The sequence below is a fragment of the Struthio camelus genome, chromosome 17 (assembly GCF_040807025.1).
Source record: "Struthio camelus isolate bStrCam1 chromosome 17, bStrCam1.hap1, whole genome shotgun sequence".
Classification (NCBI taxonomy): Eukaryota; Metazoa; Chordata; class Aves; order Struthioniformes; family Struthionidae; genus Struthio; species Struthio camelus.
This window is the reverse complement of record NC_090958.1, coordinates 15,036,581-15,050,511: the sequence shown is the minus strand read 5'-3', so window position 1 is coordinate 15,050,511 and position 13,931 is coordinate 15,036,581. Positions and strand designations below refer to the sequence as shown.

Here is a 13,931-nt window from a genome sequence, read left to right as displayed (position 1 = left end):
TCAAACAGATTTGTAAAAAGACCAAATCACTCATGCAAACCTTACCGATGCAGCTGAAAAGCAAATAAAATAACAGTTAAGATAGCTGAAGGTTTTATTTTTCTCAGAAATGATTGTATATGTCTCAACATTATTGTAAGAAAAAATAGTCAGTGTGTTCTTATTCAAATATTTTCATTGGCTCCACTTTAACATCTTCAATAGTCAAGCCTCAGCATAGATTAGCAAATGTCCTTGGGTAATTGGTACTCTGGCAGGCACAGTATTGTCCCTTGCAAATTAAACACAATGGAAGGCATAAAGCATTATACAGATTGTACTATTACACATCCTTCAATATCATGTGAATGAACTTAGTATTTTAGCAGTGACTTTTCTTTCAATGAACATAATAGCTAGATTATTTTCTTGATTATAATGACTGCATCATTTCTATATAAGTAGCATGAAGCAGCCAAAGCACAAGTCCTTAAAAGTTGGCAGTTTCCCCAAATACTTAGCAAACCAAAGAGGATAAGTCAGATTTTTTAATCTTGGATGCCTAAAGTTAGGTATCTCTGTCTGTAGTTAGGTGACAAATTACCTGAGGTGACCCTGAGGGATGCTGAGCCCATGTCTTTTTTTTTGAAATCAGTGGAGAGTTCATTGACGCTGAAGAGTGGATCATTGATTTAGGTGCCTACAAATAAATGCAGGTTGACCAACTTTTAACTTTTAAATATCAAAGTTGAAATATCCTGGCCAAAGTTACTTCTGAAAATTTGGAAACTAGAGCTGTGAACAGTCTATTTTTCGTGGCCGTCTGCTCAGGTAGAAAAGCTGTTCCATTTGGCTTGCAGACGACTGTTGAATCAACACTGCCATCTTTAAGGCTTCTCCAAAATCATAAATAAAAAGAAAACCTGAGTGTGTTGTGATCAGAGTGAGCTTCAAGGACTCTCACATTTCAGCTGGCTGTGCAGGGGAAGCTCACAGCTGTATCAGAGCTTTTTCATCACTGTAGGGTATCGCCTGTAGTCTAAGAAACTGAAATGGGAGATTGAATAAAGTAAAGAAAAAGAAAGCCTTTAATAAATAGGTGTTTGCATTAGTATATCTCTGAGTGCTACTGGAAAACTACAGACATTTTCTTAGGTAAGAAGAGCAGTGTTAGTGCTTTCTAAAGGCCAAATTCTTCTCCTTCACATATGTAACTCCCGTTGACACCAGTGACAAGACCCAGTCCTGCGAGGTCCTCCATTACCTCCGGGAGTGTCCTCCGAGCTGTCAGCTCTCACTCTGATAGGAGGTGTGGGTGCCCAGCACCACTTGAGCCAGGGAGACCAGCTGGGCTTACACATCCTTGCCTTTTGGATTGACATGGTGCTGTTCTGCTTTAACTTATGTCCTTCCTGCAGACCAGTTCTGGGAGTTCACTGACATCTCGGAGTTAAGTAATAGATGTTAAGGGTTTTTTTATGGTATGGATTCATTATCCCATTCTGGCAATATAAGTTACATTTAAATTGTATTTATATCTCCTTCACACTGATAGAGCAATGTAATGGCACACAAGTATGACAAAGGAATTAAGCAGCTTGGGAGAGGAAGAAAGGGCGTATTGTTAGATAAGAATCTGAATTCTCCCCTTGCAAATACAAGCAAATTCCCACTGGAAAGGAATGTCACATTAGCAGATTGGACAAAAAGGAGAGAAAGAAATGCACAGTAGGGGAATGCATGGTTTGAATTAAGATCTGAGTCTTGGCTGCCTTTCATTTCCACACCATAATGATCAAGCCCAATTTTTACTACATAAGCCACGGGCTTCAAAATAAATGCACATGAAATACTTTGATATTTCATGTGATAAAATTGCTAGGGAAATCCATTTCAGCATTCAAGTCCCCAGATAAAACAATCAGACCTGTTCTAATAGAAGCTACTGAAAACAGTGTTCCCTGGCCTTTGTTTGCGGAAGGGATGCATGTGTTTTTTGCAGAGCCATCCAGCCATCCTTTGCTTGCCTTTGGTGTCCTGATCACTCCAAGACTATTGCAGCTGACCCCAACAATTGAAGGCTTAGTCGCAAATAATTTTATTTGTGCTTTTAGTGAATGAAGTCCATTAAAAGACTGTTACTTGTGGGCATGGAATAAAATCAAATATACTGATCAGTCTTCTCATCCATCTTTCTGAGCGGCAGAATTCTCTAAAATGCAGCCAGCCCTACACTTTTTACTCCCTCTAATTTTTGCTTGGAGAATGCAAGCTGTCATGCCCTGATATCTAATTGACCCCAGCTTTTTCGAGCAAGTAGTGCAGGATATTTTGTAATCACAGTCTCCCATAGTGAAAGGTTTCTAGCAACTCTGACTGTGATGCCACAGATGAGCTCAGTGGAACACGGTAAGATAAGCAGACTTTCAAATGCTATGTAAGGCTTTAAAGGGGAAAATAATCATCGTTATGTCTCCCAGATTTTCACAGGCAACTTGTGCAAGTCACAGCGCAGTGGGACTCACTAGCTCTCAGTGTGATGTAGTTACTGCCAAGCTTCCAAACTAGCCCCGCTTTCTGCGTTCCAGTCGCCTTTTGGAGCGTGAGGATAGTTGTTTTAACTAAGTAGATCACGCACAGGCAGCAAATGGGTGTCTGCACTTGACATCTGCCGCAAGGTTCAAGGTTTACCAGCTTAGGCAATGAAGAGCTCCTTAGGTACTGTTGCCTTCTGTTAGTGACATGTTACCGATGTCTCCTGATACTTCCTCCTTTACGTTTTACCCACCTAAACATAGCAAGTGGATAACAAGGGAGATAAAGCTACTAACAGCAAGCAAAATGCCAGTTGGCTGTTTATCAGGATGGTTTATCAAGTGGCGTCTTTGGGTTGATGAGCAGTGATATGATTCAAGCCATAAAAAGGTGGTGGAACTGCAGTTGGTCAAGAAAAACTGCCAGACTTGCTGATCTGGTATGTAGTTATACCTGGTAGGGGGGAGGAGAATGGCAAAAGGCACACGGGAAAATGTAAACAAAATGTAAGTAGATAAAGAAAGTGCTTTATGTACTTCTGGAAAGCATGGTGTTTGGTAATCAGCAGTGGTTCTAGGAAGTAATTTCTTCATCTCTTCTGAACTGAACTGTGCTGTCATTAAAGTGATCTAATATACAGAATCTGACTCACTTCACATCGTCACCGTCACCGTAACAATCATCCCGTCCTCTAAGAGATGCGACAGTAATGTGTAGTTGTGGTTAGTTTGTTTATATAGAGTGCAGCTGAGTATGCATTTTTGTGTGCATAGGTGAAAGAGAGAGGAAAAGTTGAGGAAAGAAAGACTGGAGAGCCAGATAATCCCTCAAGCTATTTGTTTATGCTTAATAATTAATGAGCACAGGCATTTGTCACCTATGTGTTGGGGGCATTAGACACGGGGCAGCAGCTTTGCAGGTAAGAAGGTTCCCATCCATCTTCATCTGCTGATAGTAATTGGAGGACCTTGTCAGAGATTCAGAGGGGATTTATTGATGCGGCACATAGAATTTGCAGAAACAGCTCTTTGAAGGACATGGCACTAAATCATTTCTTTTTTCTTTCTTTTTTTCTTTTTGGACTTTCAGAATTTGTAATCATTTAGGAATTCACTTCCTTCCCCTGCCTTAATCTTGCCTTTAACTATGTGAATGAGGGGAGTTGATCTTTTGCGAAATAGAATATTTGGGCTGATGCAATGCATTTTGGCAGGATTTGAGATTCTCTCCCCTTTCTCTCTCTTTTTTAATGTTTTAATTAATATCGTCCATAGTCTAAGCATGACAGCTTTGTGTTGTGCTGTGAAGAAATTCGTTCTTCCTATAAAAATAGGATTTCTTGGGAATAAAAAAAACAAGCAATGGCTTGGCTATTGCACCCCTCTGTTTTATATAGTGAATCACATGAGTGCTCACAAACCTCAGCTGACTGCCATTTCATTCTTCTCTATCTCTGCTTCATAAAACCAGGAATAGAGATTGGCGGAGGAATAATGTACAAAATAAAAGTAGTTTTAAGTTGTTTACAGCTTTGTCAAATTCTAGCCTTTTGGGTTGAAATTTTCCATGCTGGGTATCTCTTAACCTGAAAGGTGTGTGAGGGCTAGTAAAGCAGAAAGGAGTCAAAGTAGGAAAACCAAACAGGGATATGGACATCTTGAAGGGAACAGGAAAGAAGAATGTTTGCCTTCTAGTGCGTATTCCTCTCTGTATAGACAGAGACCCCAGATCCCTGAGACTTGCCGTTCTGCCGCCAGTAAAACGTACTGGCACAATGAGGGCCTTAACCAGATCTGGGCTGTGCAGCACTAGGTGTGCCGTGTTTGGCTATGAAGGACTGCATCAAAGACTTTGGAATGTAATTCTTTAAAGACATGGAACAATGGAGTGAGGTGAGACCTTCCCATTATGGAAGAAGTCCATGGTAGAGCTAGGAAGAGATGCAGGCCTCCTCATTGCCAGCCTCGACCCTATGAAATTTTCCACTCATTTTCTCATTCTGCTCTCCAAAAGAGAGTGCCGCTGGTAGACAGCGTCAAGCCTGTCGTGATATGTGCTTGAAATGATGTACCTCTCCAATGGCACATGAGGCTGTCCTCCTTCTGCTTTAGGGATAAGGAAGACATCAGGCTGTCAGATTCCCCGAGGAGATGCATCTTTTTCTCTCCGCACAAATCCATAGAAAAAATATCTTTTACTTTCCCACGGCTGGGTTTGCTCCGCTATAGACTTCCATGATGTAAATTGAAGCTGTGCCCTGCAGTTCTGTGTTTCAGACTGTTGAGCCTTTTCAGGGTTGTTTCTCTAATGAAAGATCAGCAGTTTTAATTTCCTTATGCATGTCAGCCTTCCCAGCTTTTGAGTTACCCTGGCTCCATTTAAGCTGCTTGAAGTGCATTTGAATCTCCAAGTACTTTGCCTTCTTTCCTATTGTGCCACAACTTATTTCCCCTCTTTCAGTCCCTCAGGATCTTGCTGATAGCACTTTGGAAATCAAATATTCAGTATATTCCAACCTTCTGCACAGCTAAATGCCCCTTGCTGTTTTCATTGAAAAGCTTTAAATTTAACTAGAAGGGTAGCAATCCCCTTTGTTTATAACCATAGCATAACAAATTGTAACCAATTGAAAACTGTATTACGTTGTAAATTTGTATTATGACTGGACGTTAACAGGGTGGCAATGGTGATTTTCAGCCCGGTTGTTCTGACATACCCAAGTGTAAAGTTATTAAGGCTATCTGCAGTTTAAATCTAGTGAAGAAAAGAAATTCGTTTGCGTGTGAAGCTGCGTTCTGGCAACCTGCCTGCATGTATGTTGGCTAAACAGGCAAGATATGGAGCAAATGAAAAAATAAAGAAATCTCCTGCAAAGAAAGCTACTGAGACATGGAGAAGTAAATATCTATATCATCTGGATGTGATTCAAATGGTAAAGAGCTGACTTCCAGCTTCGTATTTGCTTCTAATGATGACTTCTGACAGTGCTACCTGCAGAGAACAAAGACAGTCTAATTAAATCCAGGCTATTTGTGTGTCACAGAGATCACACCAGAATCTCCGTCTTCCTCTCCTTGACATAGAAAGGCAGTGGACTTTTTAATTATCTCAAGGATAAAGTGTGTTTCGCTTAAAACAAACCCTTCTGCAAAATGGCAATTGTTCTGTGAATCTTTTTCTTTCAGGTTACTCTTTTGCTCCAACCATTTCTATGATACTATGATAGCTCCTTATTCCTGCTGAGATAGTTACGTTCTGTGTAATCTGACAGCTCGCGGTGACACCTCTGTGTGGGGAACAGGAGGAAGATAAGTGTACTGCCAGGTGCCTCTACTAGTAATTTTTCTGTTTGCCTCTTTCAGGTTTTGTATGACAGGAGTGGCTTTCTTTATAAATCATGTAAATTGTAGCTTGTTAATGCTGATATTATGGACATCTCATATCAAGGAATTTATATTTTCTTTTGCAAAACATTTACGTGAAGGATAGCGGTGGACTGTTAGTGACAAATGTGACCAATTTTCTGCCCCATCAGTTGAAGCGTGGCATGCTTTAAATGTAGTGCAGAGCCATTGTCTCCCATGTCCTCTTGCTGCCTTTCAGAGCTGAGAGGCTGATGAGCTACAATGGGTTGAACTGTTTTATTTAAGACCCTGTCTTTAACCATGTCCCTCTCCTTTCAGGAAGCTGTGGTAAGCACCTGGATTCAGTTCAGTGACAGCTCTGCTACTCCCCTGGACATTTATGACTCCAAGGACTTCTCCCTTTCCGCTGTATCATTAGATGAATCTGTTATCTCCACCCATCAGAGTGCTGCCTTAAAATGGCCAGTTGTGACAGCAGAAGGTGAAGGTCAGGGCACATTAATCAAGGTAGACATGATGATTTCTGAAGCCTGCCAAAAGTCCAAGAGGAAAAGTGTCCTGGCTGTGGGGAATGGCAACATCAAAGTCAAGTTTGGCCAAAATGATGCCGACTCCGACACAGGTGGAGATTATGATGCTGATGAGATTGAAAACCACGCTAGCGACCGGCGGCACAAGGTGTTAGATCAGGAACGGTATGGTCAGGATGGACGATACTATGGTAGCTCTTCAGCAGAGCGAGAGGAAAGTGCCATCAGGAAAGTCAGTACCACAGCAAAATCTGTATTAAAAAATAAAGTAATTAAAAACAATAGGCTGGATGGCAACAAACTCTCAGATGATAACCAGCTGCAGAACATTCCCATAGACTTCACTAACTTCCCTGCTCAAGTTGACCTCCCAAAAAGCAATGCAGGCATGGAGGAAAATGACCTGGTACAGACACCTAGGGGCCTTAGTGATTTGGAGATTGGGATGTATGCTCTGCTAGGGGTCTTCTGCCTGGCAATTCTTGTCTTCCTAATAAACTGCGCAACATTTGCACTGAAATATCGTCACAAGCAGGTTCTGGTGGAAGGACAGGCCACTATGACCCATTCTCATGACTGGGTCTGGCTAGGAAACGAAGCAGAACTGCTGGAGAACACAGCAGACGCGTCACCTCAGCAGGATGAGCACACAACTATTATCGACCGAGGGACAGGCTGCGAGGAGAGCAACCAGCTCCTCAATGGCAGTGCTCAGAAGAACGCTCAAAGCCAGATTCATAGGTGTGGTGACTCAGGGGGCAAACTCGGAAAGGAACAGAAATCTGAACCTTTACATTCCCCGACATCTAAGCGGAAGCGGGTAAAATTCACAACATTCACTACCATCCCACCTGACGATGGTTGTCCTACTGTCAACTCGATCCTAAGTAGCAATGATGATGATATTAAGTGGGTGTGCCAGGGGGACTCCAAAGAGATACGAAACTACATGGAGAAGTTCAAAGACAAAGTGTAGCTCCTCGCTGGTTTTATGGGTTTAACCACACCTTGATGCCTTCAGTTCTACGGTATATATTGGGACAGAAGAGGGGGAGGGGAAGGAATCCACAGGAGAAATGGTGAGGCAGTTTTTATAATCAGGGAAAGAAATTTGCCAAACTGTCCGTGATTTTTTTTTGTTTTGTTTTTTTGCTTTGTTTTGTTTTTCCAGTGGATATCCTACCATTCGTGGATTTAGGGAGTGGAATATAAATAGCAGAAAGGAATAAGAAATTGGAATGACCAGTATGATGAACTGGGCAAGGTGAGGTTGTGAAAATTTATTTTGTGGGTCATAGTAATCGTAACGCTAGTGATGTTTCGAAGTACCAAAAATATTTGTTAAAAAAAAAAAGAACGTAAGAGAGCCTGAAAAGAATAAACAGGAGACAAAGAATAACTTGTTTATATTTCTAATAAAACATCAGGATTATGGACACATGGCCCATACGAAGACTTCTGAGATCGTTACTCGAGCCGTTTCTTTCTGTTCCTTTATTTGAAGTTAAGACATGTCCTTGGCATTGAGTGTGTGTGAAGGAGGAAGGAATTACCTGGTATTTTTACTGTTAGTTTTCTATTTGTTTTGCAAGGTGATTCTGAATCATTTTCCATTTTGTATTTTTCTTTTAAATATCCTTAAAAAACAGGAAAATTTGCAATTCAGTAAGTTCACAGTGGACCAAGAATATTTTGTTTCCAAGTTAGCTATAAATAATCTCCTGTCATTTAAAGAACTCAAGAGGATAAATATGGACTGATAATTTCAATGTGGTGTCTCTTCTGAAAGTAGAAGCCTCAGTTGTTTCACACTAGCTAGAAATATGTTCTGTTTGGAAGAAGTGTTAATTTTACTTTCAGGTTTGGATTGTTTGTTTAGGTATTTGTTTTAAATTTCCACAACCAAAGTTCCCATGTTTCACCAGGGGAAGAAGGTGCTGTTTTATGTTAGCATTTAGAAGTAACAACAGATGGGAATGCCCCACTGGTACATTTTAAATGTACCTGGAACTGAGACCATCACAGGCCAAATACGTACAGCCTGCATTTTATTTTTTGCCAAGTCTATGAAATTATGATTTCGCTCTGTAATCTTTTGTTTATTCTAATGTCACCAGCTCTAATCAAGCTCTGAAAGCTAGAAGAAGAATGGACAGAAAGACATTGATTGTCCCCAAACATTTATGTCCTTGTACTGGAAGAGCTGGCTTCTGGACAGACTGTTTGAAGGGAGGGAAATGTTACTGAGGCAATATCAAGAAATACCTGGAGCTATTTTATAGATTTTTTTTTTGCCATTGGACCAGCTCAGACTGAAAATTCTAGGTTAGATTGTAAAGCTGTTGTTTTGAGTAACAAAATACAATATGAGTAACAAATCTGAAGCAAATACAAAACAGAGTAGTAGATTCTTTGTGTAAATTGGCAGAACATCGACTGGGTGCCAGTTAACACTAATGGAGGATGCAGATCAAAGTCTATGCAATGAGGAAACCACTGTCATCCAAAATCTTTTGTAACTGAAAGGAGGTTGTTATAGCCAGCCTTTTGGCAAGCAGTATTATGTCTTGACTGTTAGCTGGAAGCACTTGCATTGTTTGTCAGTTCCTGTCTTTAGACCTGTGTATTCCTTTTTTTTTTTTTTTTATTACTAAACTTCAGTAGTTTGGGTTTTTTTTACTTGGACAAGATCAATCCTGCCACCCAGTAACATAGATGGACGTTTTAACAAGATATGCCTAGTATGCATTGTAGACTGAAAGAATGTAATATTTATTTATACGTTACACAAATTGTAATTAAAATGCTTTACATGGCTTGACAAATTAACCTCTCTTTTCTGAGGGGAGGGGGCTGTTTCTGTTATTTCTGTGTTGAAGTACTGCATCTACTGCCAAACAGCTGAAAAAGAAATTTAAGCTGCTTTCTGAAGAGAGAAGAATAGAGATGTATAGAAGTTTTTCACTGCTCTGACCCTTCCTTTGTGAACCATTTCCCCTTCCCACCCAACATGTGGTGATGATGATGGATGGCAGGAGAAGACAGCAGGCAGGCACAGTTCATGGCATTGTCACTATTAATCATGCTCATCTTCATGCCTACCATCAGTATGAACAACTGCAGGAATCTTGCTTCTGATATGTAACTTTCTTGCAGCCCAGTCATAATTAATTATGTTGCTTCTCTGATTGATAGAGTAGGTTTAGATGGAAGCAAGTTGCACTGAATCACAACTGACATGTACAAAGCACCCTGTATCCCAAAAGACCCTCAGCTTCTTTACAGGCTAAGCACAGTGATGCATCAGCCACACCTCAGGGATCAGTATATCTTCCTGTGAAAATGCAGGTGTCTCTGAGGTGAAAAAGACATTTACAACGTGGAGCTGCAAAATACAGCAGGAGAGGAGCAAGAAAGCATGGAACAAAAAAAATGCACCGTGGTAGCACAGACCTACCCAGAGTATAACTGTATAAAATGCATATTTAAGAAGGCTGAAAATGTTCCAAACAGCCCCTGTGGATTATAGCACATATGAAGGATGGCACCTCCAGAAAACCAGTTCTCCCTTGCACTTTCTGGGATGCCGGTACAATACTGGATTAAGAGGAAAGGAGTGATTGCTAAATCAGTATTTCTAGTCCAGGAACCCTGACTTTGCTTTCAGCTGCTGAATTTTTGCAGGATCAGAAGAGAAAATGGTATCTCCATCTAACATAACAGTTGGTTACTGAGAGAAGAACTTCTGAGTAGAATTCATCTTGCTCTATATATTTTTGTAATGGCATGTGCATGGTTTTTTTTGACCTTGCTGTCTCACCATATTGGCTAGGAAAAATATTTCACAGCGAAGAGAAACATTAATTCACCTCCACTCAAAAATCTCAAATGTTTTTTCAGGAAAGAGAAACATGTTTTCATGGAAATGAGGATGGGAAAAAATTGAAGTTTCCTAGGAGAAACTATTTTGCAATCCCTTTTCACAAACTGTGATGTAAATTTTTCTTGAAAGACACATTGCTATATTAGTGCGACTCAGGTTGGATTCAGCTTCCCCAGAGAGGAGCAGAGGTCTTCTGTTATCAGTAGGAAAGTTATAATTTATTCATTGTACTACAGTGAAATAATCACAATCGTTTCCTTTTTTTGTTTATTGATTGTATGTATAGTTCTCTTGTTTGGTGTAGATTCAGACTTAGGCAGCATGTTTGAGATAACTGCCCTTTGGAAAAAAGTATTTGTTATATACAGTGATGATCGTTGTGGCATTGGCCAATGTGCAAATGAGACCTCCTTTAAGAGCAAAAATGTGTTGGCTATTCGCTATATATGAGTTCTTAATGACATTATTTTGTCATGGTATTTGAGTTAGAAAAAGTTGTCTCTGTAGAGTGCCTCCCAAGCAGGTGCTTTTGGAGCATCGCACACATGCAGGGCTCCTTTGCCTGCAGCCTGTAATCCAGGGCTGGACCTGTGCCATTCACCCGTACATACAGCGTTTTACACACACTGCAGATTACCGTGGACATCTGTTACACTTCTGACTTTTTATCTTGTCTGTGCCGTAATAATCACTTCCCAAACAGTGACAGTCACATACAACTGCCAGCACAAGCACATGCCATGGCCAAAAGGAGAGGCATAAACAGCAGTTTTTAAGTGCTGCAGGATTCATGGGGCAGCCAGTGCAGCCACTTCCCCAAAGCAAATTGCAATGGAAACATAACATCCCTGAAGTGCTTGAAATGTTCTTCTCTGTTGCTTTTTCAGTAACACGTCTGTTATTGATGTCTTTTAGTTGCCAGATTAGTAACTGATGGATTTCAGCTAACCTCCACATTGGCTGCAAGGTATAAAAAGACACCTAACATACTGTCTATCTTAATACGGCATTGCCCTACAGTGAACAGGAAGAACCACTGCTCCAGGCTCTGCAGCAGATATGCAATAGTAATTGAAATGTGGAAAATGGGTTCAGAAAGGGCATGAAGTGCTTAACCGTAGGTCTGTACTAGGCAAGGCCTGCAGTGGGTGGCGGGGGGAAGAGCTTGGGAAGCCTCTCCAGTCCCAAGATCCTGCATCAACTATTTTGCTAGTCACAACTACAGTATTTCTGTCTAGATCCACACATGCTGTAAATCTGTGCGTCTCCATTGAAGCCATCTGGTAGAGCCAGGTTAATTGAGAGCAGCCGGGAATCTGGACCTTTGATTTAATATGTATGAGAAGTCCTTGACTGTTTAGGAAAAGAGTTATTTTAAAACTGTCTTGCCACATGGTAGAACTGAATTTGCGTGCTTCTCTGGCTGAGGGGTTGGTTTGCTCCTGCCAGAGAAGAGAGAAGGCTGTGGGAGAACTGCAGAGAGCTGGGCTCTGCTGCCCGGAGCAGGGCAGGAGGGATGGGGCGATGACTGCCTGCCTCTTCTAGCACAGGCTGGTCTCTTCAGCAGCAGAAATTGTTTTATGTATTTTGGTATTTCCTTTAGTAACAGGTGCCAGCCTGGCTGTTAGGGCACTGGTTCGAACAAAGTAAGCAAGGCGACTGTCTCTTCTAGCAGTCTGCTGCCGAGGTACCTGCTGCCTCTACCCTTACCTCAATTTGGGCCTGACTGAGCAGCAGAGGAGCTCACAAAGGGTTTGGGGTGATTATGGCTGCTTCTCCCCATGCATGCAACTTTAACAGAAAAAGCACTTTTTGTGTCCGGGCAGAGGTGAGCTTGAAAAGAGGGAGAGGGTAATTTGTAGGGATTGTGCAGCGTGGGCAGAGCAAAGCTTGCCCTGCTGTTGCTGCTTTGTAGCAGGGGCCAGGTCTGCCTGCACAGAAGCATTTCCTGAAGCCAAAAAAAAGCTTTCCTTTTCTCAAGAGCGGCCCCTAAACTTCTCAAATTTATAACCTAATCCTGCAAGTTCCCTGGCTGGGGAGGGGGCCTGAAAGCTGCTTCTCTAAGGGAGCGCAACGTGGCCTGATGCTTTCCCAGGTAAACGCGTGTGAAAGATTCCCAGCGCAGAGCAGGAGGGAAATTCAGAGCACTCCTCGCTTGTCTGCATAGACCTACTGAACACAAGGGAACAGTTTGCAGGGTATCTATACAAAGGCCATTAAACTTTTCCAAAATAAGGCTTCAGTTTTTTCTGAGGGAAGGAAAGGAGGCAGAGTGGGTTTGTTTCTTTCCTTGGAGACTTAGCACTGTGATTGTCTGTGCTGCTCCTAGGTTTGAAGCCCAGAAGAAGCCGCTAGGCTCACGTGATCTGGCTGATTCCTGTAACATACGTCTGAAATGGAGCACGTCTTCAAAACAGCATGGTCTCTGTGAGGAAAAGAAGTCTTATTTCAAGAAACAAGGGAGAGAATTAAAAAAAAAAAATTGCAGCCCTGCCATCACATTTAATTTTTCTGAAGCTGCAGGACATGGCACTTTAGAAACAGAGGCAAATGCTGAAGTTTTTCAATTTATCTTGTGCTGACCAAAAATTCTGTCAAAGCCCAGCATAAACGATCTTCTCAGGAGGAAGGAAACTACCAGGCTGTGAAATATCATTTATTTGAGAAATTCACATTGGGTCAAATGTCAGGATTTACATTTCTGAAGCTTCGCCGCGCTGCAGTTACAAAGGCACCGGGACGGGGCTCCGAGCGGCGCCCCTGGCAGCAGGCCACGCTCGCCTGAGTGGGGGATCGCGGAGCGCCAGGGTGCACAGCTGCAAAGATAACATGCCACAAGGTATGCTTCCCTGTCAAGGAGCCAGGATGGAAATTCATTAATAATAATTTGCACTTAGAAGAGTGCCTTTCATCTCAAAAGCGCAATGACTTACAATTGTTGCTCTTTCAGCAAGGGCAGAGCCACGAGGAGGCCGAAGGGGGCCTGTGCTCCCAGAGGAGAGGCCGTGCTCTGGGGCAGGGGGAAGCTTTCCCCTTGCCAAGGCCAAGGAGCTCAGCTGTGCCAGGTCAAGGTCTGGGCCTGCCTGCCCACCCAAGGGGAGGTAATTAGTGAACCCACCTGATGAAGGCAGTAACAAGGAGTGCAGCCTGTTGGGGGAGAGGACAGTAGGTGGGTTATTGTGTTTGCCAGGGGAGGGGTTTGTGACCGTCTCTGAAGATGGGGCTGGGTGAGAGTCTGCACAAGAAGGAGAGTGGTGGCTGCTGGCACTGCTGAAGGGGAGAGAAGAGGAAGGGGTGCTTGGGAGTTGCTGGGAGGCCAGCTGTCTGTCAACACAGAAAGGACCTTGGTTTCCAAGTGAGTCCTGCTTTATTAGGGTTTTTTATTATGGAGCTGTTTGGAGGGAGGGAGAAGTCTTACTGCCTGCTTAGGTGCCTCAAGGCTGGGAATCAGCAGGAGAAAAGTGTGTGGGTTCCTCATGCATCATCCTGGGCAAGGAAGTGGCTCCTGCTAAGGGCATGAAACAGAGCCTGCATTGTGCCCAAGCAGATCAGGGCCTGGAGGGCTGTGTATTCACACAGGAACCAGCAAGCCCCAGAAGTCTGTGCTTTTAGGGTGAGACAGAAAGCTAAGATTGCCTC

At 42.4% G+C, this 13,931-nt stretch overlaps 1 protein-coding gene across 1 annotated transcript in view; it reads left to right on the top strand.

Annotated features, from left to right (window-relative positions):
- Positions 1 to 12,736, top strand: part of TMEM132C (transmembrane protein 132C) — a 224,707-nt gene extending 211,971 nt beyond the window's left edge. The window contains exon 9 of the mRNA XM_068911183.1: positions 6,198 to 12,736. Within this exon, the coding sequence (XP_068767284.1) occupies positions 6,198 to 7,385 (1,188 nt within the window). The 3' untranslated portion in view covers positions 7,386 to 12,736. The remainder of the gene's footprint in view (positions 1 to 6,197) is intronic.
- Positions 12,737 to 13,931: the final 1,195 nt, after the last annotated feature.